The sequence below is a fragment of the Lycorma delicatula genome, chromosome 1 (genome assembly GCF_047948215.1).
Source record: "Lycorma delicatula isolate Av1 chromosome 1, ASM4794821v1, whole genome shotgun sequence".
NCBI lineage: Eukaryota > Metazoa > Arthropoda > Insecta > Hemiptera > Fulgoridae > Lycorma > Lycorma delicatula.
Window position 1 is genome coordinate 1961391 of NC_134455.1, and position 26612 is coordinate 1988002.

Genomic DNA, 26612 nt, shown 5'->3' on the forward strand with positions numbered 1-26612 from the left:
GATAAATGATTTTTAAAAATGAATATGACTCGCTTACTGCTAATCAAGCATTGCAATCAATCCAGCAGAAAATAAAACAGTTATAGATAATGAATGCATATTTACTAATAAAGAGAATAATCTGGGGGAAAAAAACAATGTAAAGCATGTTTATAATGGTAAAGGAATGTTATGTCAATTACAACAATGAAACTTTCCCAACTGTCAAAATAAAGAAGTTATTCTACCATTAGAATTTTATTTGTACTCATATTTTTAGCAGACAGGTTTGAAAATTCATCAAGTAGAGATAAAATTAGTTTTTTTGAATAATGATTTAGAAAACAAAATTTTCTGAATCATTCACAAATTTTTATTAAAGAAGTTAAAGAAAATAATATTTATTTAGTTTGAACTTTGAACCAAAACAAGAATCATCAGGAAAATGGAATGAAAGAAATCATTAAAATAAGTAAATCATTAGAAGAGTAAATTATACAAACTCAGAGAATATGTGTTTATTAAAAAATTGCTAGTGATAAAATATTTGTCAATGAATTCTATGTAAAGATTTTCTGAATCTTTCAATTAAAAGAAAACCAAAGATAAAGGAGCCTTGAATGAAGAACACAACATTAAAGGATTTTGATATGAAAGCAAAAAAAAAGTCTAGCATCATCCAGTGTGAAAGTTAGTGATATGACATTAATGAAATCAATAATAATAATAATAACAATTTATTCATTCATTTGTCAACATGATGATAAAGTAGAATTTCTCATAGTACATTAATGCGTAATAAAAAAGTAAAATACAATGTATGTAAGTTAAAGAATACCTAGAGACATTAAAAACATACCTTTCTTTCTTTTTCCTGTTTAGCCTCTGGTAACTACCGTTCAGATAATACTTCAGAGGATGAATGAGGATGATATGTATGAGTGTAAATGAAGTGTAGTCTTGTACATTCTCAGTTCGACCATTTCTGAGATGTGTGGTTAATTGAAACCCAACCACCAAAGAACACCGGTATCCACAATCTAGTATTCAAATCCGTGTAAAAATAACTGGCTTTACTAGGACTTGAACGCTGGAACTCTCGACTTCCAAATCAGCTGATTTGGGAAGATGCGTTCACCACTAGACCAACCCAGTGGGTCATTAAAAACATACCTAAAATAAACAAATCTAACAATATCATAATTCAATATTTTTATCACACTCCAGGAATTCATTTAATCAGTGAAACAGGTTCTTAACTAACCACTGATGCAGCTTATTTTTAAATTCTTAATAGGCAGCATTGCTGCTATCAAAGGAAGTCCATTGAACAATTTACACACCTCTTGAAGTCCAACTATCCTTTGCAATTTTCATTCTAACCAATGGTGGATAAAGAGCTTGTTTATGCCTTGTTTATGAAAGTTGGATCTTTTATTGTAGTTATTTAAATTTTTTCATGTTAAGTAATAAATAATATATGTACAGATTAATTAGAGTCATGATTTTTAATTTAATAAATAAAGGTTTGCAGTGCCCCCTGTTACCTTTATTCAACATTACTCTTACAGCCCTCTTTTGACAAAATACAAATCTTGAATATGAGCTAATTGCCCCCACAATCCTTTTAATAACCTTTCTTTAATAAAATCAACATTTAATTTTTTTTTTGCTAAAAAATTGTTTATTTCCTTATGAAAAACACAGTTGTCAATGGCCCCAAAACTTCAAGAAAAAAGAATACAGTAAGCAGGCTCACCAAATGAATAACTTTTGTTTTTGTCTTGCTTGTGGAATAGTGTTAATTAAATTAACTGAAAAGTCGAAGGTAAGATTTTATGCAAAGCCTTGACAAAAATATTGTCAAGGCTTTGCATAAACAAAGGCTTTATATTATGAGAAAGTACATCATTTGCTCCCCCAAAATAATTAATAGTCATTAGTTGTTAGGCTCCCAGCCAGCTAAATAGCTTCCTAAGCAACAGTACTTGGGGTCCCAATCCCTAAGTTAGTATTATGTGGAATGTAAGAGTCCACATAATATATCCATCCAATTTCTTTTCAAAAATTGTAGCAATTCCCCTACTGAGGCTATCCCCCACTATTACAAACTTATTCAGTGAGACTTTGCAAGATATGATACTATCAGAACCCTCACAACCAACTATTACATTGCAATTTTTCTTTAAAGCTACGTCATTACTATTTAATTTACTTGAATTATTTTAATGTTTTTAATCCATTATTTTCTGACTTAAAATAAGTTATACTACTATTATCACTCTTATCACTGCTACAACACTTAAGTTCATCTTTCTGTTTATCTTAAGAACTTGCAACTACAATGAACAGATGTCCTATTTAACCTCTGCTCCATGGCCAAAATAACTTTTTCTTTATCTAAAATCTTCTAAGATCATCTGAACCTTGCCACTGGAATCTTATTATTTTATTCAAGTATGTAATCCCTTGCTGTAAAGTCCATAAGCGCATCATTATTACAGTCATCGTTAACAGTGAATCGTTCATTGTGCATCCTATTAAGGTGCTGCAAATCAACCTGATACATGCCCCCACACAACATATAAATTAGAGCCCTTAATAGGGAAATTCAATGGTTTCAAATTGTTACTTCTAAATATAATTATATAATTATTGTTTATAATTTAATAAACAATAAAAATATTTGCACCATTATCATCACCACCAGCATTATTATCATTGTATGTTAATGATGTTAAAATTGTATAAAACACCAGCTGTCTTAACAGATATATTGCAGATTGAGCACACATTATTAATAAAGAGATAATTAAGATAAAAGACAAGTAAATATTCAAATGTAATATCTCAAGTGAAATTATATGACAATTATCAGTGTACCAATATATAAACAGTCATATACTTCATATAGACAACATTATACATCTTTGGAAATTACTGGCTAAATTTTATACCTTTAGTATCCGAACTAATGTGTTACAATAATCTAAATGCAAAAAGATTGACATCCAACCCTTTCAGCATCAACAAACTAAAGCAACTAGGTATTAATTTTATTTCATAAGGTATTGAAAAGAATGAAATCATCATAAAGTATTAAGAAAAGTTACTGTTATTACCAGTAACTACTAAGGAATAGTTAACCGATTTTCTGGCTAAAGGAATAAATTCAACGAAACATAATGTTTTGAGGTAGTCTAGGTTTGATAAAATTTTTATTTTTTTTTTATTTCTGATCATCCAGGATTTAAAATTTTAGCTGAAGTAGAGAAGAATGGAGGCAGACATGAAGCTAAAGGATCTGCATCATACAGATGCCCGTGTGGTAATGATGATGATAATGATAATTTTGAAAGTATTCTTATTGTATATTAAATTACAAAATTCATATTTAAAAAAATATATATGTTGCATTATGATGTTTGAGAACTTACCTTGGTTAATTATGAAGATTGTTGTATACACTGTTTACCATTTTTAAATAATTCAGTGTTTTTCCTATTTTTGACTGTGTAATGGAGTATGATGATGATGATCAGAGCTCACTAAAGTTGACATCCAGTTCCAGAACTGAAATGATATAGTTGCCAATAAACCATGTTGAAAAAAATATGATAAAATAATTTTGTTTGGCACTAATGATTGATTTTGTCAAAATCAGTTATATTTGGACATTTTTGAAATTGTTATTGCATAAATATAAGAAATCTTTAGATTTAAGAAAGAAGTGTGAGAACTGAGTAGATCACATCATAAATTTACAAAATAATTAAAAAGAGGATGGTTATAATCTACTATATTGATTTATAAAAATAATAAGTATATGAAAAAATAATGGAGCAGTATGTATAAATAAAAAATTAAAATTAGTACAATTATAAAAAAAAAGCCTTGAAGGCATTAACTGAAAAATTTATTTATCCATATTTTTGTAATGTATGTCTTATGAAAAAAATATGTGTATATTTGAGTTTGTAATAAAAAAAAGATGTTAAAAATTCTAGTATATTTAACTAATATTTTTATTAAAATTTTAAAATGCTAGCAAACATTTGCAAAATGTTACTTAAATGTAAAACTAGATTTAACCTAGAGACTGAATTTTGGTTTTAAAACTGGAAGTTTCAGAGATTTAGACTGTTTTATATTAATTATACACTTTTAGTCATGATTTCTAAATTATGTTTCATATTTTATCAGTACTTTTTTCATCCATTAAAACAATTAAAATACTCTTTTTGTAAGTATTCTATTTAGTTATTAATTATAATTTCTATTCTTCATTATCATTTTATTTTTTTATTTTAATTTTAAATCTACTGGTGATGATTGTTGACAACTGAAATACCCAATTGTTTTAGTAAACTGTTTTTGAGCATTTTTAGTTTTCATATTTATTTCAATAACCGTTTGGCAAAACCCTTTTTGTATTTAAACATACATTATCTAAAACTTATCAATGAATTATCTTTAAGGGAAAATTTACAATTTTAATAAATTTTATTTAGAAAGCCCTTTTTAGTGGACCAAAGGAAATAATTTATTATGTTATAGAACATAAAAAAAACGTTCTGCTGAGTGGTGTGGGATTAAACAATAACCAATTTGGTTTTAAAACTAGTTCCATTTCCTAAACTGAATTCCCTAATCTGGCAGTACTAAATCTAGCCGTGTTAGAAATTAAATTACAATGAATTCAAATATATAAACTAGAAGTTGCATTCCTTCAAGCGAGTTGACAAATGTCAACTCGCTTGAAGAAATGTCTCGTTGAAGAAATGTCATTAATGAATTTAGATGGAAGATCTGATTCTCTTTTCAAAAAAAATTATTTTTAAAATGCAATCTGCATTAAAATATTCAATCATAGATTTATTATCAAATTGTTTTATCAATAAATCTAATTTTTTTTTATCTTCAGTCATTTGACTGGTTTGATGCAGCTCTCCAAGATTCCCTATCTAGTGCTAGTCGTTTCATTTCAGTATACCCTCTACATCCTACATCCCTAACAATTTGTTTTACATATTCCAAACGTGGCCTGCCTACACAATTTTTTTCCTTCTACCTGTCCTTCCAATATTAAAGCGACTATTCCAGGATGCCTTAATATGTGGCCTATAAGTCTGTCTCATCTTTTAACTATATTTTTCCAAATGCTTCTTTCTTCATCTATTTGCCGCAATACCTCTTCATTTGTCACTTTATCCACCCATCTGATTTTTAACATTTTCCTATAGCACCGCATTTCAAAAGCTTCTAATCTTTTCTTCTCAGATACTCCGATTGTCCAAGTTTCACTTCCATATAAAGCGACATTATTTAAACATTATTCAAATTTATTGCCTGTAATTAATTTATTAGTAATTTATTAATTTATAACTATTATATATAATAGTTAATTTATTGCCTCTCTAATTCTCATGAATTAGAAGATTTTAAATAATGAAATTTTAATGAATAAGAGATAAAAAAAAATAAATATAACTATTCAAGTTTCGTACTATTCTATTCATTTCAAACTAATCTGAAGTGGATATTGATAACAAAGTAGTGGTTAGGTTGTTAAAACAAAATTACAATGATTTAATATTATTAATACACTATTAGCAATAGTTTATACAATGATTACTATGTAGAATTAATATAAATTGTAGACTTACTGTTGTAAATGGGTTACACTAAACATAGTACTGTAAAATAATAGAAAATTAAATAACATATTCAAATGTGTTCTAGCGACCATTAGAAAAGCCTGATGGACTTGATGTATCAGATCAATCAAAGGTGCATCCTCAGCATCTATGTGAAAAGTGTAAAAATCTGGGATATTACTGTAGAAGAGACATATGACTACCGCAAGTCGCAATCAGTTAAGGGTTCCAACTTATGGATAACAAACAAAACGTAAGAAAGATATAATACATTTAGATAATTATGCTAAGAAATGAATGATTAAGATTATGCTAAGAAATGAGTATCAAGATTTCTGGGATACCATTTATTATTGTATGATATACAGTGAAACAGTTATAAAATAGCAAAGTATATTGTTTAACATATATATATATACTGCAATAATAGATGTATGACTTCTAATATAGTGATTCCTTAATAAATATTCATTTATATAAGTGGTTTTTTTTTTGCCAACAGAAAGTGATAATTCAACGTAGTATATGTAAGAAACCTTAATATTTAAGTTTCCATTACTCACAGATCTATAGTATTATGTAAGTACAGTATAATAATTTCACAACAGATTATGTTTTGAAAAATCTGAGTAACAACTATAATTTTTTTTCTAAATAATGTATATGTTATTTTTCTATGGATATTAATTTTACAACTGGTTTTTAGATTCTCTACATTTTAAAAGAACACACAGTTAATAAGTGATAAAATTTCCAAGTGTAAAACATTTTGTGTTTATTAATTGCCTTAAAAATCTTTCAGGTGCTTTGTTTGTAAGGTGTGTAGGTAAATCTGAAAAATAGCTGTTTTTAGAATGGAAGGCCAAATTTTTTATGGTAATATTGTGAAATCTGTGATTAGATTGGTTAAAATTTTAAAGCATTATTAATTTAAATACTGTTATTGATACAACAGTTTTATTGTTGATAATAAGACATTCTCAGGTAAGATTACTGGGTAGTAATCAATAATCTTTGAAAATAAATATAAGCAATTTTATAGATATACATATAAAATAATTTAACATTTGCCTACTGTATAAACTAATCAATTCTGTTAATTATACTGCTCGTAAGATCTCATGGAATACTGAAGTCCATTACAGTCATCCCTAGTCTTAATTAGCAAAATCATCTTGGGTCATCAGTGAACTTAATATATTCAGAATTCCTATAGTAATTATAATTAATTATAAATTAAAAGTATAAAAAACTACAGGCAAAATTTGAGCCTTGTTAATTTGGAGATGCTGTTGTAATACTTTGATTTTATATTGTCTACTTAAGGCCTATTGCTAAGATAGCCCTGCAAAATATCTATTGCAGTGATTCCCAAACTGTGTGCCATGGTGCTTCAAAAGCTGCAGCCTCTTCACAGGGGTGCCATGAAATATTGTAAAAGCTTCATAATTAATTTAACGAAAACATTTATAATTATTAATTTAATGTTAATAAAGTAAAAAAATAATGAAGATACACGAGTTTTATTTATTTTTATCTTTTACTTATGAGTAGTCTATTCTATTATGTAGGATAGGACACCATGGAAAGATTTTAATTGAAAAAGGACACTGTGACTCAGAAAAGTTTGGGAACCACTGATCTATTGCGTTAATGGTGATTACTTTCATCAAATTCCTCTAAACAATTTTATAGAATAGTGACAGTTTTATGGCTTTAGAAAAGTCTGTATAAGTTAATTTGTCTTAACTGCTATTATTATCCTACTTACAGGACACTTCTTTGATGATTGAGATAAATTATTGATTTTATTTTAGTTTTAAAACCTCAAACATGCTACATCTGTATATTAATGAGGAAGATGAGATGGGTGAAAAAACAACAGACTCTGGTCAGGAACTGATTCAAATCCAGAAGCCAGTCTGAAAGTTTGCATGCTAACCACTACACCAACTAGCTGGTCTCATAGTGGAAAATATTTAGAAATGTATAATGGATACCATCAGAACTGGTAGATGAGATTTTTCAGTTTCCTATCAGCAATCTTCTTGTCATTCTGTGAAATATATTTGACAAGAACAGTAATTACTATTTACTTTTACAAATAAATCTTTAAGTTAAGGATTCTGAATTGTTAAAAGTTAATGAAATGCTGTGATATATTAATAGATCGATAAGATTTATTGGTTTTTACACATTTTATACAGTTAAAATCCCAATTTTCAGCTCCTAAATTATAGTATAGCTGGTGAAAATCATATTTCACTTATATCGCAATGGAAGCATTGTAAATATAAGATAAATATTTTATCTTGTAAATCAGATTTGATTTACAAGATAAAATTCTCTTTTTAAAGTTCTCTTATTAACAAAGGTTGTACTGAAAATGGAATAGAAATATTTAACACAGGATAATGTGAAACTTTGATAACAGAGAGCATTCATCATGAGATAACTCAAAACAGAAACTAATCAGTATCAAATCAAGCATTAGTATTCTGAACAGAATTATATGTAATAAAATCATAAGAGTAAATAAAATTTCCCATTTCCTTGATAGACAATATTTCACTTAGTATAAAATCATTTATTGTAAAATACTGACTTTTCTTACAATTATGGTTACTCATTTGCTCTGAAAAGTTTCAATGAATAAAAAGTGATTAACATATAAAAAGATGGAGAAAATATAGCTTTTAATAAATTTTATTAATTCTTATGATTTTGTTACAATTCAGTTAAGAATACCTGATTTAGTATAGATTAGTTTCTGTCTTGAGATATCTCATAATGAAATTACTCCGGTATCAGAATTTAGACATATTTTATAAAAAGGAGGAGATAAATATGGTACATTAAACAAATACACTCACCTTACTTTTTTTAGAATTATTTTCTGTATATTTAAAAATGAATGTTTGTTTGTATCGTGTGTGTTCCTATACCATACATCCAATATTGCGATGAAACTTTGGTGAGTTGTTGAGCACACGCCCGCGAAAGTTTCTGATTTAGTTTGGATTCGCTAGCTGGTGCTGGGGTCGAGATATTTCAAAAAAATTGTATCTGTGGTCCGATTTGGTTAATGTTCAGAATATATATTAGTTACGTGAAAATAATTTTTTTTTCAAAAACTATACCTGCGATGTTGAGATATTTACGAAACAAGTTTAAATTTTGTGAAGTTCTGAAATGTTCAGTTTTAATGTTTTATCAGACTCAATTGTGTTCATTTAATCTATGTATATATATATGTATATATATACATATATATATACATATATACATAGATTAATTGATCTATATATATTGTTGCATTTGATATTATATATATATATATATATATATATATATATATATACTCAAATCAACGAAGCATTGCTGGGTCTGCTAGTTAGAAATAATTACTTTACACCTCAGAATGTATTTATTATTATTCATATGTTTTACGTAATTTTGCTTGGTAAAATATCATTAGATTAGAGAAGGAATTGAACCTAACCATTGAACTCAATAAAGAGAAAAGATTGCTCGAAAATAATAGTAATAATGGAATATTTTTTTTTAGAATAATAGTATGCATAAATTAAAGATAACATTAAATAAATAAACATCAGCTATTATTCAAATAAGATGACTTGTTTGCAATATAATGATAAACAGTGATGAGGGAGAGGGATTCTCACAATTTCACTGATTAGTTTCAGTTTTTAAAAGACATTTTTATTTTTGTTGTTTATAATAATAAATTTAAACTATAAAAACTTCATTCTACACAAAATTTGTGTAAACATTGTATATAACTTTTTTTTGTCTAAAGAGTAAATGATAGCTGTAGTAAATAAAAGAATAAAAATAAGCAAAAAATAAAATTGCTTCTTAGAAACTATTTAAGACTGCTTAAAGTTAAATAGTTTTTTTATTATTTAATAAGCTATTTATTTATATTAGAAATGGAACATATATGTAGGGATCTTTGGGACAGGATAGTGCTAAATCTAAATATAACTTCTGTTTCTAAGCATTTAGAATAGAACTTGGTTGGTTAAGTAGTCTGTTATTACAAAAAAGCAAAATTTATCAAATTGCCTATGATAGCATATCCAGTGAAAGCCTTGGCAATTTAATTTGTTGGCAACATTGTTATTATCACTGGCAAGAACAAATCTTATTATTTAACTACCAAAAATACTATACAACTTCAGTATTTTTCTTTGCTTTGAACTCACACCAAAATAAAACATTATTGTTCTACCTTTTGTGTGTTGTATGTGCTTGTTCAAGTTCACACACACATGCTCATGTTACAAGCACTTACACATGCACACACACTCACACACACACACACACACACACACATATATATATATATATATATATATATATATATATATATATATATACACACACACACACACACACATTATAAACTTGACACACTGCAGTAATGTATTAAAACAATTTCATTTTAAAAATCTTAGTAAAAGTAAATATGATTTTACTTAAAAAATAAAATAATATTCACGTAAATACCAAGAATTTCCACAAATATTCCTACATATTTCTCTCATCACTACATATACTATTCAGATGTATAACAGATGCGATATTTTCTGCATCATAACTTTCAAAGTATATGAAATTAAAGGATTACTAGAAAAATCTATTTTCATTCCATAAATTCATTTTATCCATCAATAAAAATTACTGAAAGTTTTGATAAATTATTTCAGTATTTATATTTGTGTTAAAATGAAAGAAAGGGCATATAAAACTTCAGAAAATGAGCCAGCTCAACAAACTAGAAAAAAAATTTCAATACAAAATGCTTTGTTAGTCTTATTCTCTATTATAAAAAAAAAAAAAAAATGATAACTTCTCATCTAGATAAAACATTGAAATCAAATCAGGTGTAACTTTTTGTTTGTGACATTTAAATAGTATATCAAAAAAATAATAATAAAACAATATTTTTCAATTTTTATAAATAGTGGTAGAAATTAAAAAATCAAATTTTTAGAAAAAACAACTATAAAAATGAAGGAAAGTTTTTTTAATTTTTAAGAAAATGATCTCTAATTTATCATAACAGATCAAATAATATCTGAGATATTCAATAACATCAGAAAAGTCTGTAATGACATCTGACATCTATTTGATAAAAAACTATTGTATTAATTACTTGATCAAAAATAATAGAAATGGTATAATTATCCTAAGTATTCAAAATTAATTTTTTTCCACTCCTTTTTGCAAAATGTTTATTTATGTAATAACTAATTATTATGAAATTTAAATATTTTAGTTGACAAACTATTTTGAAAATCTGAAAAATATTCTTTATTTTTGATAAATAAATAAATTCTATAAGATGATAAATCATGTACATCATATTTGTATTTTTTTGTCTATATAAATTAATTTTCTAGAAAAATAGAATAGGCGAAAAACAAAACATTCTTATTTTTATACATATCAGACATTTTGTCTTCAGTTTGATAAGTTCATTTCCAGAAATTTAATGTAATTTTATGTAAATACTTTATGATTGTTAACATAGTAATACATGAAATGTTTGTAAATTATGTCAAATTTTTAAATTATTTTTTATTGTTAAAGTATTTCATTAAGTTTATATCAGATTTTTTCTTAAAAAATTTCAGATAATAGTCCTGAAAGAAACTTTTCTGTACCTAATACTTCTATTTATTTATATATTTTATTATTAAAAGAAAAGAAATAAAGTTATATTAAAAATTATGATGCTTTCTTTAATAATGTATTTATTTTCATTTTTCTTCTTTAAATACTTGGTGTCTGATTTACATAGAATATTTGATATGTCATGTAAAATGATTATCAATTTTTGTTTTTATTAGTAATTTTAATATATATATGTTTTTCTTTTATGCTCATTTTCCTTTTTTTTATTCTGTGGTTTTACAGAAGAGATTTGACAAAATTTGTATAGTTACATAATTTTCCTGATATATTTTCTAAAGGGGTCATAGTTCAAAATTTATATCATGTAAAAATGTCATGCTTGTCTGAGATTCAGATCTGGAACACTCCAGATAAAAAATGGAGACACAACATATTTTACAGAAGTAGATATGTTTGTTTAGTTTATTTTTAATTTTTATTCGATTCACTACAGGCCGTATAATTCAAATATTAGTTGAACTGATGCACTACCGGTTGGTTTTTACTTTTTTCTTTTGATATTTTACATGTAATTTTACTTAATTTATAAGATTGTGATATAACGTTAAGATCAATAGTTCACAGGTTTTAAAGTTTTGTGTAATATATCTACACAGAATGGGACAAAAAAGTGTACCTAGCTATTAGTTTTTGAATTCTTCTTATCAAGATGAACAAAAGATGAAAATAGTGATTTCGTCTTTGTTTTACTTCAGTCTGCCAATTTGTATTTTTTTAAAGAAATATTTCTCAAGATTAGGTTAAGGAATCTTTATAATACTTGGTTTAAATATTTACACCAATTTTTCCTGATAAATAAAGAATTACATTTTGCGTAGTCTAAATCAGTTGAGCTGCTATGGTGAAACAAACCTGCATACATACAAGTTAAGTTTGATACTCAACAAGTTATGTTTTTTAAAAAACGAACTTTATTTATACAATTAATGTTATTACAATTAGTACACATGTAATCGTAAATAATTAACTGTTAACATCATTATGTGTACATACTCATGATGAATTTAATAGGATGATGCGATATCGAATGAGTCTACTAATGCAGGACTTTACCCCATGAGAACTGCTATAGGATTCTAATAGGATGATGTTCATCGAACGAGTCCAGAACTGAGACTGAATAATTATTATTATAGTTAGAATAAAGAAACAAAGGTTGCAGCTCCATTATATTCTTTCTCGCGGTGGCTTTTCCTGGAAACTAGGGATAGGCAACATACATGACATGTGGAATGTAATGCATCATCTATTCTCAGTAATGTAACTCCCCCCTCAGAAAAATTCAGGGGGCGCTCAGCGGCCACAGGTATTTTTCTTTTTCTAATATCTTAACATACAATATAACAATAATAATTACAATCAATATAAAAAATTAAAATTGATATATTACCTGTGATAATATTATTTTCCTGAACATTGACAAACTATTCATATTTATTTTTTCTAATTCCAACGTATTTAGATTAATCAATAAGTCTGAATGCTGCATCTTTTTACACTTAATTCATCTATATCAATAAAATATTTATTATACATTATTATTGCAATCATCATTCAATACAATTATTCTCAAACTTTTTGACTAATAAATATTTTATTTTAACATATAATTGCTGGATTTTAAATTTTATATATAGTTGTGCATGTATTCTATTTCACTGTACATATGCTGTTTTGGGAGGTGCAATTGGGTGCTCTTATATCTCTGCAAACAATTGTCTGATTTCAAAATTCAAACAGGGTATTTGTTAGTATGTTAAAGGCTAACCTTTGATCTAAGAATCATGGTTATTCGGAAATGTTATTATATCGCTATTAATCTTCCGATTTTCAAAATTCAAACAGGATATTTGCTACTATAATACAAAATCACAATGGAACCAAACCAGAACAAAACAAGCAATGTTTTTCGGCAATTAGTTTTTTAAAATTTTTAATACTTATCTCTTGCTCAAATGTTTTACTGGGCAGTCATGTAATAAACTCATTAACAAATTTCAAAATGGCTGTAACATCAATTTTTAATACTTTATATGTTGGTAGTTGTTAAAAATATAACTAAAGTGAAATTATTAAATTAACTGAAATTAATAAGTTTAAGTAATTAAATTTTAATTAATATCTTAAAAATAATATTAAATCTAATAATAAATTGAATTATATAAAATTAAAATTATATTAATTTAACAATAACTATAACACAATTGTAATAAAGTTATATTATAGTTGTATTGAGGTATGGTATTGTGGTAGTACTAATAATAGTAATCAGTTATTTTTGTTCTACTAATTTGCTTAAATTTTCATTACTATAGTATTTCTTTTTCTGTTTTTGAAGATCAATTATTAGTGATCAATTATTGGATCAATTGTTATGGAATCAACAATTTTCACAACCATTGTTGGGAACTAAGAAATCCTAACACCATTATGCAGTCAAGGTTTAAGTGATAATTTTCTATTAATGTGTGAGCTTGTTATCATCAGTAAGGCATTTATTTGTTTCCTGCCAGCACAATTGAATGGAGAGAATGATTGCCATTTTTAAGAAAATTTCTATCTGAATTATTTAGATCCTCTGGTAAACAGGTATGTGGTTCATGTATGATTATATTCAACCACGTTTCATGCACTGATTGTATCACTGTCATAGTTGTCGTGCATGACAGTACCTGAACGATAACTTTCCTGAAAAGTGGATTGATTGTGCAGAGCAAATTACTATTTGGCTTGCAAGACAACTTGATCTAAATCCCCTAGATTTTTTCTTTGGGGACATCTATAAAGTGTGGTTTACAGTACACCAGTACTCAGTATTGAAAATCTTCTGTAGAAAACTGATTTCGAAGTATCAGAACTACATCAGGGATTTTGAAAGTGAGAAAAATGTTAAGTTGTTGTCTACTACAATGTTGGCTACCACCAACGGGAGACCATCTCTAACATTTCCTGTAGAGAAATTGAAAGTAAAACTGCACAATTATTTATAGCTATTTAATATTTTATGTTATTTAAATACTGTTCATATTTAAATAAATCTCCTGTTTATTTTAATAGAGTGTAGTAGAATTTATAAAATGCTATTGTTTTCCTATAATAAATAATATTCACCCAATCATTGTTAAGTCTGAATTGTAGTAATGAAGGGTCATGAATTAAGGTAGTTGTAGGTAATTTGTTTAATTTAATTTTTAAATAAATAAGAATGTTATCATTTGCAATGTGAATAATATTTCACAAGTTAAGTTTACTTATAATAATTCTATATTATTATAGTCATTATATAATATTGAAAGTATGAAAAACCTTTAGCTTATTCAAATTAATTAATAATTTTGGTGATAAAATTTGGCTGAAAATTATTTCATAAATTTTCTGTATAAACTTTGCTGACCAACCTTTAAAAAATAAGCTGTCACTTTGTTTTAAATTTAGAGTCAACATTTAATTTATGCTAAAATAAAAGTCACTAAGATATAAAAGATTTAAAAAATTTATATGGCCAAAATTTGAAATATCACAATATTTTATTTACTAGAGAAAATTGATGAGTACCATTAATATTACAATTATTTATTGTAATATTACTCAATCCAGTATTGAGAAATAAGTCTTATTTTAAAATACTTAGTTCCTTCTGTGAGAAAGAATGATCAGGGTATAGAGTATGACATCTTACCAAGTACTGGTTCTCCTATATATGTGTATAAGTATTAGTGTAATACTGTTGTATTTGCTGTATAATTGTGTTACCTAAAATGAATGTGTAAATTAGTTTTTGAGAGTTTATTACTATTATTTTTTTATGATGTAATGATTTTTCCAAATGATAATATTTAAAATTTTTGTTGTTAGATTTGTGGAGTGTGATGTTTACTAGTGAATACATGTTGCTGTATATAATTTGTACCTGTAAATGTGACTTTATTTTACTGTGTTGTGTGCTTATGTGTTTTCTATCAAATATTAGTATCTCATTTGGCTGATCTTTTAATATTTCTAAGATTCATTCCTCTGTACTGTTAAATTATATTTAAATTCTATTAAATACACCACCTAATACATATATATATATATCATACGTACGATATATATATATATATCACACTTACTGTAGGTTATTTTATGTACGAGTATGTCATTCACTTATTTTATAAAGGTTTTGTATTAAACTTTTTTTTTTTTACTTTTATATTTCTATTGTTATTATTAATTATACTTATTATTATTTGATTATTTTTAGCATCTTTTACTTGAAATTTTGATGTTAGATAATTAACCTTAGGTTGTTTATTTTATTTTTTATGTCTAGTGGTACTTTTACTACAGAAAGTAGGTTCTGAATGCTACCACTTTTTGTATGTTTGAATGGTTGTAATTGTGGCATTTGTTTATGTTAATTTTCAGTATATTGTGTAGCTGATATTTTCATTACTGCTTTTAATAATTAATTTTGTAAAAACCTAAAACCTAACTGCTGAACCAAATTTCATTACACAATACCGGGGTTGGGCATTAATACAGGAAACCAAAAAAAGGTTACCAAATTTATACTGAAATTTACTCATCATGTATACAGAAAAACAATGCCATAAATGCACACAGATTATAGAAACTAATAAATTGTAAGAAACATAATTTATGTTTTAAGAAAAAACATAAAAAGGTGATCTTGCTGAGCGCTTGAAATCTATAAATTATATCATTTATTATTCATTTAATACCCATACACACGCATGCACCCAAAGTATTTTTGGGAGCTTATTTCAATAATGAGGTCACATTTATAAGTAGGAGTTCCTTCAATAAAACAGTCACAACTACGATAGACAAGTTTGAGTTGATCTCTTTCTGTCAGTTGTACATAGCTGATTGTATATGAAGTGGTCAGTTTTTTTAGCATTAATAATTTTTTTTCATGTATCCATTTAACAAAATTATTAAATTCCAACTGTAATAATCTTTTAGAACTAGGCGTGGGGTTCGTGCTTCTGTGAACTCGGTTAGCTAGTTCAGAGAGCAATGATGTAGAACATTCAAGGTATCCAGATAAGGCATACAGCGAAGGCAAAAGCTGAGTTTAAAAATCACTGATGTAAATGTCTATCGAGGCATTTACATCGGTGGCATCCTAACAAAGGCCTGGCTTATTACTCTGAGATGTAAAAAGTTAGAGGGTAGAGGGCGAAAGACGACTTCCGTTAAAGCCCATCATAGCTACGAATGGGGGGGGTGGCAACTGGAAGAGTCACAAGGCGGGTGTCTTCCCCTATGAGGTTGGGATGTAATAATCTTTCAGCTACTATGTTTTTGTGAGAAGTTATAATTGGAATTTCATCAGTAAATTTAAAGATTTTATTGTGTTTTTTAGTTTTGTGTACATCATTCATGTATTTGTTAAAAAGAAATAAAATGGACTGAAGTACTCCATGATTTGTGCCTTATTTATTGCTATATTTGCCTTTCTAGAATTTAACTAATTTTTAAAGCATCTGTAGGATGGGTCAGCAACATTATAACTTCTTAAAATCTGTAAAAGGATTTCATGATGTAAGGTATCAAAGACTTTAGAAAAGACAAGAAACAGTGCTAAAATGTGAATATTTTAGTTTAATTTCTCAAAAACGTAATCAGAAAAATTACACAAGGCAAAATTACACAAAAGTGTCCATCTCCTTCTAAAATCATATTCTAAAGGATGCATTATGCTATTTTATAATGAAAGATTTAACGTACACTTTCATTATCTTGTTTAACCGATAATGTAGATATGGGGCGATAATTTTTGGTCATGTAGTTTTTCTCTTTTGAAAACTGGACAAACTAAGGATTCTTTAAATAATCTGGAATGCTACTGGAGGATAACCTATTATTAATTATGATATTGATTTATTTATTTATTGATCAATACGGTTTCAGATGAAGACACAGTACAAAATTACATAAAACATTATATAACTAAACACTGAACCCTGTGGAGATGTTTAAGCATCTGTATAATGGCCTGGAAAAACGTAACACCCAATAACATAATAAATTTTATATTTTATTTGCTTAAGATAGGTAAATACTTAATTAGTAGTACTTACTTATCATATGATAAATTTACAACACAAATTTTTCTGTCAGCTCCCTGGGCTTTTACAGTTAAGACCATTTATTTTTTTTTTAATTTTGGGGGCTGATACATAAGTAAAAAGTACTTTGTTCTATTTCTTGGGATTTGTTCCATATCTTAAGATTAAATTTATGAATTAAATTAATAGAAGAACAAAAATGTTTACAAAATTTGTTAGTTATTTATTATTGCAAAGGACGATTTATGTAAAAATGCATTACAATATATCATCTAAAGATTTCTTGTTCGGGGTCCGAAATAATATTTTTAACCTCAACCCAGATATGTTTTATATTACTATTGCATAATTATTTTTTTGTAGTACTCATTTTTTGGCCTTTCTTTCAGCTAAATTGACAAGATTTTTACAACTGACATATCCTAAAAATTTTGTGACATTTTATAGCATTAAATTTATATTTAGCAAATGTATGGTGACCAATTCTTCATAGAATTTTATCACAATTCTATGAAGAGGTTCAGTATTCCATTACTATGAACTAAATTACTACCCTTTACTATCTGCTCGCAAAATAATGTCTATTTTGATCAGGTAGTGATTTGATATCAACAGAAATGTGGTTAGTCCAAGACTTAAGTATTTTATATAGCCTAACAACTTTCCTAGTGTGACCTGATACATATCAAAGAAAATCATTAGAACATGATATTGTTTCAAGATAATTAATCTGAGGATCTGTATCACACAGATTTATGTTTATATTATTGATTATTATTAGCAATTTGGTGGTAAAATTATTTAATACTCTTCTAGTTGTTTATTAAAACTTACAAGGCTAAGCAATGGGGGCAGTAAATGTAAACTAATAGGATATCATAATCAAATCCAGAAATGTGTAAATTATCAATGAGATGCCCTAAACTGGCTTCTGGTATGATGTAATCAACAGATTCTATTACCACATGTCACATACATAGGAAATACAAACAGACTTCACGTATTCTAATTTCAAAGAAAGCAATGGCATCACATTCTGAAGTGAAAATATCAGAAGTAAAGACTTTAATAATATTTATAGAAAACAACAATCAAAATACAATAACAAAATAACTACCTAACAAACAATAGTTAACAAGACACAAAAGAGTGAAAAAATATACATAGAGTATCTATACACTAATAATATCATTGAAAACATTACTAAAAGTTACAAGAAAGAACTATTTAAACCAGCATAGAAATCTAATATCACACAATAAAATATTTAAAAAAAAACAAAAGTAGTAATAATAAAATAAACAATCTGTGTGGAATTTATAAAATTAAATGTAATGATATTTATATAGGGAAAAAAAAATTGAAATTTTAAAACTAGATTTCTTCAACATTATAGAATTAAGAAAATAATAAATTAGATTTATCTAATAAACAATAAACATTCTATTTCTGATATTAACACAAATTTAGAGATTTAGAAATTAATAAAGATGACATAAAATTAAATACAATTATATTAGAAAAATATTACATATATAAATACAAACAAAATTTTAATTTGATAAATGATCAGATACTGTTTGAGGAAGATGATCTTATAAAAACTGCAACAGATAGCAGCACTTGTGTAAATTAATATGCAATTTTCATTATTTTAGTATTTTTATTTTTAAATTTATTATGCAATAATGGAATTATTTCAATCTAGACTGAGGATGCTGGATCCCGCAAAAGTGCCTTCATGGGAAAATTAAGGTAAGATATGTCTTATCTCAATATTCTGCATTAGATTACTTAATAGAATTTGAATATATATCATATCTATATACAGATATGATATATATTAGATGTTCAACTTAAAACGAGGCCCCATCACTCAGTAGTATATACTGAATACATATTTTTGTTAAAATGCACATATTGAGTTAGTTAGGTAATGGCAGATGTTGATATGACTGGAGATTGAGTGGAGGGTACTGTGTACTGCCTGCACATTTGAGTATTGCCAGTCTGTGTCCAGCATTGACATGTTTGACAACATTGCGTAATTGTGTGTTGTTAAAATGCGGTTCATTTTTGAAGAATGTGTATTCATGATAGAAACACTTTTTGTCTTTAAATTACAGGTTAAACCATTACTATGAACTAAATTACTACCCTTTACTATCTGCTCGCAAAATAATGTCTATTTTGATCAGCATTTGATACCAACAGAAATGTGGCTAGTCCAAGACTGAAGTATTTTATATAGCCTAACAACTTTCCTAGTGTGACCTGATACATATCAAAGAAAATCATTAGAACATGATATTGTTTCAAGATAATTAATCTGAGGATCTGTATCACACAGATTTATGTTTATATTAATGGTTATATTAATGGTTATATTTATATTAATGGATATATGTTCATAGTAATGGTTATTTTTTGCCATTATTTTACTCTTACGGTTAAATTGACAGAATTTCTACAATTGACATTTCCTAAAAGTTAGACTTTGTCAGTCAATCTTCACAGTAAACTGTCATTCATCCAAGCTTTCTTACATGACCAATTTTTTTATTAGTTTTTTATTGTTCTTATCTGAAAGGAGGGAAACTTCATATAATTTAGAGATGACTTTATAAAATTTACTTTTACTTTTAATTTATATAATTTAGAACTTTATATAATTTAAAGATGAAATCTTATGTTGTGTATCTGTGAAAGTTCAGGGAGTTGAAAAGAAAACACCAGTGAAAAGTGTTATAAAAAGTTTTGTGAAACAGGTTTAGTGTTAGACCAGAAATGTGCCTGACACAAGTCAGTTTTAATGGCACAGGTGGTACAGGACATTAAAACGACAGTTACAAGATCTCCTCATAAATTTTTGCAGAGACTAACTGGGGAAAAGAATATTGTTTCACTAGCTTCAGCATACACTGGACTAAGGAGAATGCTGAAATGTTATCCATTCTGAATGCACATTTTTCATGAGCTAACTAATGTTGAATATGCTAAAAGGGTTCACTACTGTCACTGGTTCAAGAACTTCATTAGAGGCAACATTGCCATTTTAGATCTAGTGTTTTCACAGATGAAGCATGGTTTCACCTTGGTGGGTATGTTAATAGTCAGAACTATCAGTCCCTGGTTTACTGAAAACCCACAGATTTCCTTTGAATTTCTCTTACACTGATAAAATATAGGTTATGATGTACGGTTTCAAGAAGATGAATAATAGGACCCATGTTTTTTGAAAAAAACTGTGGATGCTACCATCTACCAAGAAATAATCCTACAGTTCATAACCTTACTGCAAGAGGAGCGTGACTGCTGGCAACAGGACACTTTCCATACAGCTCGCTCTACTATGGAGATGCTACAAGATTTTTTCAATGGAAGAATCATTCTGAAGATTGTGGCCACCAAAATCCTGTGATCCAACTACTGTAGACTTCTTTCTACAGGGTTACTAAGAGAAATTGTTTGTAGGAGCAATCCACATACCCTGCAAGAATTAAAGTTAAACATTACCAATGCCATCCAGGAAATAAACAGGGTTAAGCAAACAAGAGTAGCCAGGAATATGGTCAAACGTGTTGACAAGTGCTTAGAAAGGGATTGACATCATTTTCAACATCTGTAAATTATCATGTAAGTTTTTGCCAATAAACTATTATTTATAAACTAAACTACATGATGGAGCCTCTTTTAAGTTGTACACTCTGTATACAATGTATCACAGTGTTCTTCAGGACTTTCATAACCTAATCTACTCTAAATAAATATTGTAATTTACCTGTTTTTTTTAATGTTTTTTCCTGTTTGTTAATGCACTACCTCATTTTAAAAAAAGGATTTTTTTTGCAATAATAAATCTTCCAGCTCAGGGGTACATTTTGGACAACATTAGAACTATTTTTTCTCAAAATTTAAGTGTTTTGAGAAAAAAATAAAAAAACTATTGAGTCTCAAATGTCAGGTTCATTTTTTTGTGCTTTTTTGTCCATTGAACGTGACATAATTTAGAATCGTTATCTACATCATCTCAAGTTAAGTGATTACCTAAAACCTTTTCCTCCAACATTTTTTCTGAAGTGATTTTCAGCCAATCTAAGCTGCATGCAATTTTTGACAATCATTCGGGCCATTTTTTCCAATTTTCTACTGTTTTACCTCCTTTCTGGAACGTAATTCATGTTACTTTTTTTTTAGAAATGTTAGTTTTCATTGGTTACATTATCATGCCAAGTTACGGAGTAGTACAAATTTTCTGAAATCAATGTCTAATCCTCCTGGTCTATTTTGCAGTTATGCATGAACTAATTAGCTGCTATTTTCTGTTTTCTATGTTTGTATAACCATCAGAGCGTTAGTAATGTTTAAATTTTCCTGAAATAGCACCTTATTTTTATTTATTATATATTGTGTATTACACATGGGGTTTGCTAATTTAGCATTCATATATAATGGAGGTCTTTGAAATATCTTTGTTCTGAGTAAGTACATACTAACAAGCAACTAAATAATAAATAGCCAACTGCAGCCACTGATGAGAGATGAAGTTTTGTATTGTGTGAAAAATTGCAAATCTGACTGAGATTTAAATGTAAGATTTTCTGCACAGAAGGGAGAAATGCTATTATTGGCCACAGAAGCTGCAGGTATTTGATCATAAATGAAATGAAAATTAACATTTTATTAGGCCAAGAAAAGAATGTATAGTATTTGACTATACCAGAGCAGAAAAATGTATTTAGTCATTTATAATCAATACTTTCCATAAAAAGAATAATAATAATTAATCAATCATTCTCCCATTTTTTCACCATTTAAGGAGTAATAATTTTATTTTGTGTTCTAATTAACCACCATTTACATTTGTATATTTGTTGGTATAGATTTAATAAGAAAAAAGGCAATTATTCTAAATGAAAGGTTTTACTTTGTTTTTATTGTAATTTTGAGAGGTCTAATTCCAATCACTGTGTTCATATTATTAATTAATTAAAACTTAGTTTGTTCTGATTTCAGTTCTACTCGGTGAAGAAAATGGCAATATGGTGCATGATAAAAGAAAATATAAGCAATTTCAATTTCATGCACAACTGATTGAGGTTATGTAAATGAAGCTGCTGAAGATATTGGTGCTCAATCTTAAAAAAGGATCTGTGTGAATTATACCCTCAGATTTATAAAATTTCATTATTTAAATATTTTGGATAAATATGAACATTTTGTATAGTTATATAGTTACGTCTTACAAATTGTACAGTATTTTCAAAGTAATTTATTTGCATCATTACAGATTTTTTCTTTTGGCGTTCTTGTTGATGGTCATTTCATTTAATTACAAATAAGTATATAAGGAATAAACAATAGATTATGGAGAAAATTAAACTGTTAAACAAGAAAGCACTCACAGACTGTTTACAAATAAAATGTGATTATTTAACGGAAAAAATTGTTTATTTGTGTTTCCATTCACATAAATAAACTTCTGGTAAAACTGAACAAAAGCTATGAGATAAAATTTTGATTATATTTTTTTTATTACTACTGATTTAAGTAGTATTCATTTAAAATCTGCACTAAATTCAGTGTAAGCTGCTATTATTTAATTAAAACCACACGCAAACTTAAAATTATATACTTACTCACCATACTCATACTCAAGTAATTACTTAAGAACTTAAGCTCATTACAACACAGTAATGCTTTGACAACATGAAAAACATGTTTAAACATTTGAATGATGCATGAAAAGATTAAACATTGGGAAAAACCCATGTGTTGGTTTTTATATTTATTTGTTTCAAAAAATTAATTCTTTGAAAATAAATAAGAAATGTACAATTTAAGTAAAAATATTAAATTAACAATAATAAAAAATCAAACATAAGATAATAAATAAGATCAAAATTAAGTTGTTGTAAACATACAATGTTTTTCATATAGTTAAATAAATTATGAAGTTCATTTACAATATTTTTGGATGTTAATAATTAATTTTTAACCAAATAAAGGTTAATTTAATCCACCGGTTTGGTCTAGTGGTAAACTTGTCGTCGTAAATCAGCTGATTTCAGACTTGAAGTTCTCAGGTTCAAATCGTAATAATAAAGGTAGTTGCTTTTATTCAGATTTAAATACTAGATCGTGGATACCGGTATTCTTTGGTGGTTGGGTTTCAATTAACCACATATCTCAGGAATGGTCGATCTGAGACTGTTCAAGACTACACGTTTGTTGGTACATTCACACAGATATTGATGAGTTGGCTAATGACTTTAATTGTTGATGTGACAATAAATAAAAGTATTAAAAAAAAAGTTAATTCATAATTTATTTAAATAAATAAATAACTGATTAAATTTCAAAAGTTGTTTAACTTTTTTTTAAAAACTGTTACAGATTGTACTGTAGTACAAAAAATCATCTACAGCACCATTGATGAATTAGCACACAATAGATTTGCAAAAATTTTCTGAATTTACACTTAATGAATTTATAGTCAGTTTTTAAGATTGTTTTTTAATATTAACTATAATGATTGTGGGTGTCCTGATATGAATTATCAGTTACTTAAAAAAAAACATGACAGCCATTTTCAAGAATAACAAACCTAGTGCCATTGGTTCTATAATCAAATCAATAAATCCACTTTAAACAGTAATACATTCTTCAAGAATAATGAACTTTTAGACATACCTCCATAATCACTTCCTTTAAATTTGAATGCCAAATTCTAAAAGTGTTATAAATAATTAAACAAATAAAAATTAAGTAATATAAAAGAAATCAATGAATTTGAAAAAGGCTTTTATGGTGTATGCACAGTAGTAGGGTAATTAACACTTTACACATTGGCAGTAGAGCAGTCCACTGCTCTACTGGCAATGTGCACAATATTCTCTTCCTACCTAATTTCCAGTATCATCAATCTACTACATTTAAAATAATACTGTACATGTAGAACATTCTTTTTTTCACTTCTGGAACCTCATACAGCTAAATTAAAATATTTTAGCACGCAATTTTATGCTCTAGTTACTTGATGGCAGTAACATTTTAACTGACAATAATACTACACAAATTATTAAACATCTTTCTTAATGATTAGTTTAAAATAAATAGTGTTACCACCAAGATATGATTTTAAAAGACTTGAATAATTTTCTACAAAAACAAATATATTATGGTAAATCCTAACTGTACACATATAAACAAAAAATTCCATAATAAAATTACCATTAACTTCCTGAGGCAACAATTGTCTTTCTTCATGAAATCATCATTGACTCATTTAATGGCATAAATGTTTTTATAATACAAATATATGCTCTGATATTAAAGAAAATCTTTATGGAAAGTTCAGAGCAATCATCACATCAAGATTTAAGAAAAATAAGTTTAAAGTTGTCTATTATTCATTTTCTTTGTATATACACCTGTATTTAAATATATATGTATTATGTATTTTATTTTTTTATACATTCATAAAGAGCACTCTTTAACTAAAATATTTATTATGTTTTAATACTTTCTGTTTGTTCATTAATAGTTAATAAGTTTCTCACTCATTGTTGCAGTTTGTTTGTCTACTTTTGCCCTAAACCTTTCTCATATTATTATATCAGTTGTTATAATATTATTTTTATAATAATAGTTTACTATAAAATTTTTGTTATAATATTTTCTGGATGTAATAATAATTATTTTAGAAAATAATATGTTTATTTTTTCAATAATCGGGCGTATTTTTTTAAATTATAGACCTATTTAAAATTATCCTACTTGTTAATGGACAAATCGGATCTTGAGTAATATTCAGTGACTGCAGTTGTCGTCCAGATAAAAGTATAGTAATATATTTTTTTAAGTAAATTCAATGAAAACTGAGTTTGTTATTTATAACAAATTCAAAGATTCTCCATCTACAACTTTTTATTTTTCTCACTCTAATGACTTACAAGGGGTATTTTATAGACCTATCAAGGAATTATCTTTGTGTATGGATGCTGCACCAAAGCCCAACCTTCAGCTGAGATTCTTATCAAACAGAGCAGACCTCCTAATCTTTCTAATATATGGATTCATTTTTATGTGATTTTAGTTTTTACAGGTATTTGAAAGTGGAAAAATATTTTTTTGTATACCATTATTTTCCTATAAACGACAGAGGAAAAGAAGTAAAATCTTGAAAACCTCTTCCATTTACGTATACACAGCTTTTACCTTTTTTATTATAAAAGAAATACATGCCAAAATTGGATATGTACCACCTAACATATTAATTTTTCATTTAAGATAGGTCTTTCTGACAGGTCTTAAGACAGGACAGTCAACTGAAGTAGAGCAGACATGTGTTTTTATTTGCTGATCCGTTACCAGTTTTAACTACCTGCATTCAATACCATGCCTTGGGTAGAAGGTGCCCTTGTGCAAGAGGTTTTTCATGCTCCCACTAGAAAACGTTTTTCATGAATTAGTTACTCAATGATTGCTTTTAAAGTTGCGTTTTTGTTTAAGTATACATAAAAATAAATTTTATTATCCAGTAAAAAATTCCTGGAAATAAAAAACCTCAAATTAAAAAAAAAATATTCATTTGTATGAAAATAAACATAAATCAAAAGGCGTTGTTAAAGTAACTTTTGTAACTATACTTAACAAAATAATTAAATTGAATTAAAAATAAAATTAAAACTAATATTAAATTTACATGTTTATTCATCTTGCTTGCTACAAACATTTTTAATAATTAACTTTATGTCAGGATAACATATATTATATATGAATACCACAGGTTTTTGCAATGAAATACACAAACGTTCAAATTATGAATGAATTTTTTATATTGTAGTATGAATAAAAAAAAAATCCTGAAATAAAAATCCTGAAAAAAAAAATGAATAAAAAATCAATCCTTGCTTCAAGACGCTCTTTTGCGGTGCACAATTACATGGTGCAGCTGTACCTGCATTTTGTTTTTAGCATTCCAAAGCAAAAGCTCTTTTTCTACTAGACCCTTGAAAGCAGTAGAAGCCATCTTGTCAATTAATAATAATAATAATAATCCACAATAACCAGCAATACTAAGTGATATTATCCACTTTAACTTTAAAGTTGAATGTTTTCCGAAAACCTATTTGACTGAACACATCCAAGGATGCTTAGACTTATTTAAACA

At 27.1% G+C, this 26612-nt stretch overlaps 1 protein-coding gene across 4 annotated transcripts in view; it reads left to right on the forward strand.

Annotated features, from left to right (window-relative positions):
• Positions 1-25170, forward strand: part of LOC142319126 (zinc finger CCHC domain-containing protein 24-like) — an 89987-nt gene extending 64817 nt beyond the window's left edge. For 2 of the 4 annotated variants that reach the window (XM_075356110.1, XM_075356343.1), the window contains exons 5-7: positions 5722-5889; positions 19146-19192; positions 22454-25170. In XM_075356110.1, coding sequence (XP_075212225.1) covers positions 5722-5835 — 114 coding nt within the window. In that variant the 3' untranslated portion in view covers positions 5836-5889; positions 19146-19192; positions 22454-25170. Of the gene's footprint in view, positions 1-5721; positions 5890-7453; positions 7652-12371; positions 12667-19145; positions 19193-22453 lie in introns of those variants that run through there. The other 2 variants (XM_075356179.1, XM_075356261.1) reach the window with 2 other exon arrangements.
• Positions 25171-26612: the final 1442 nt, after the last annotated feature.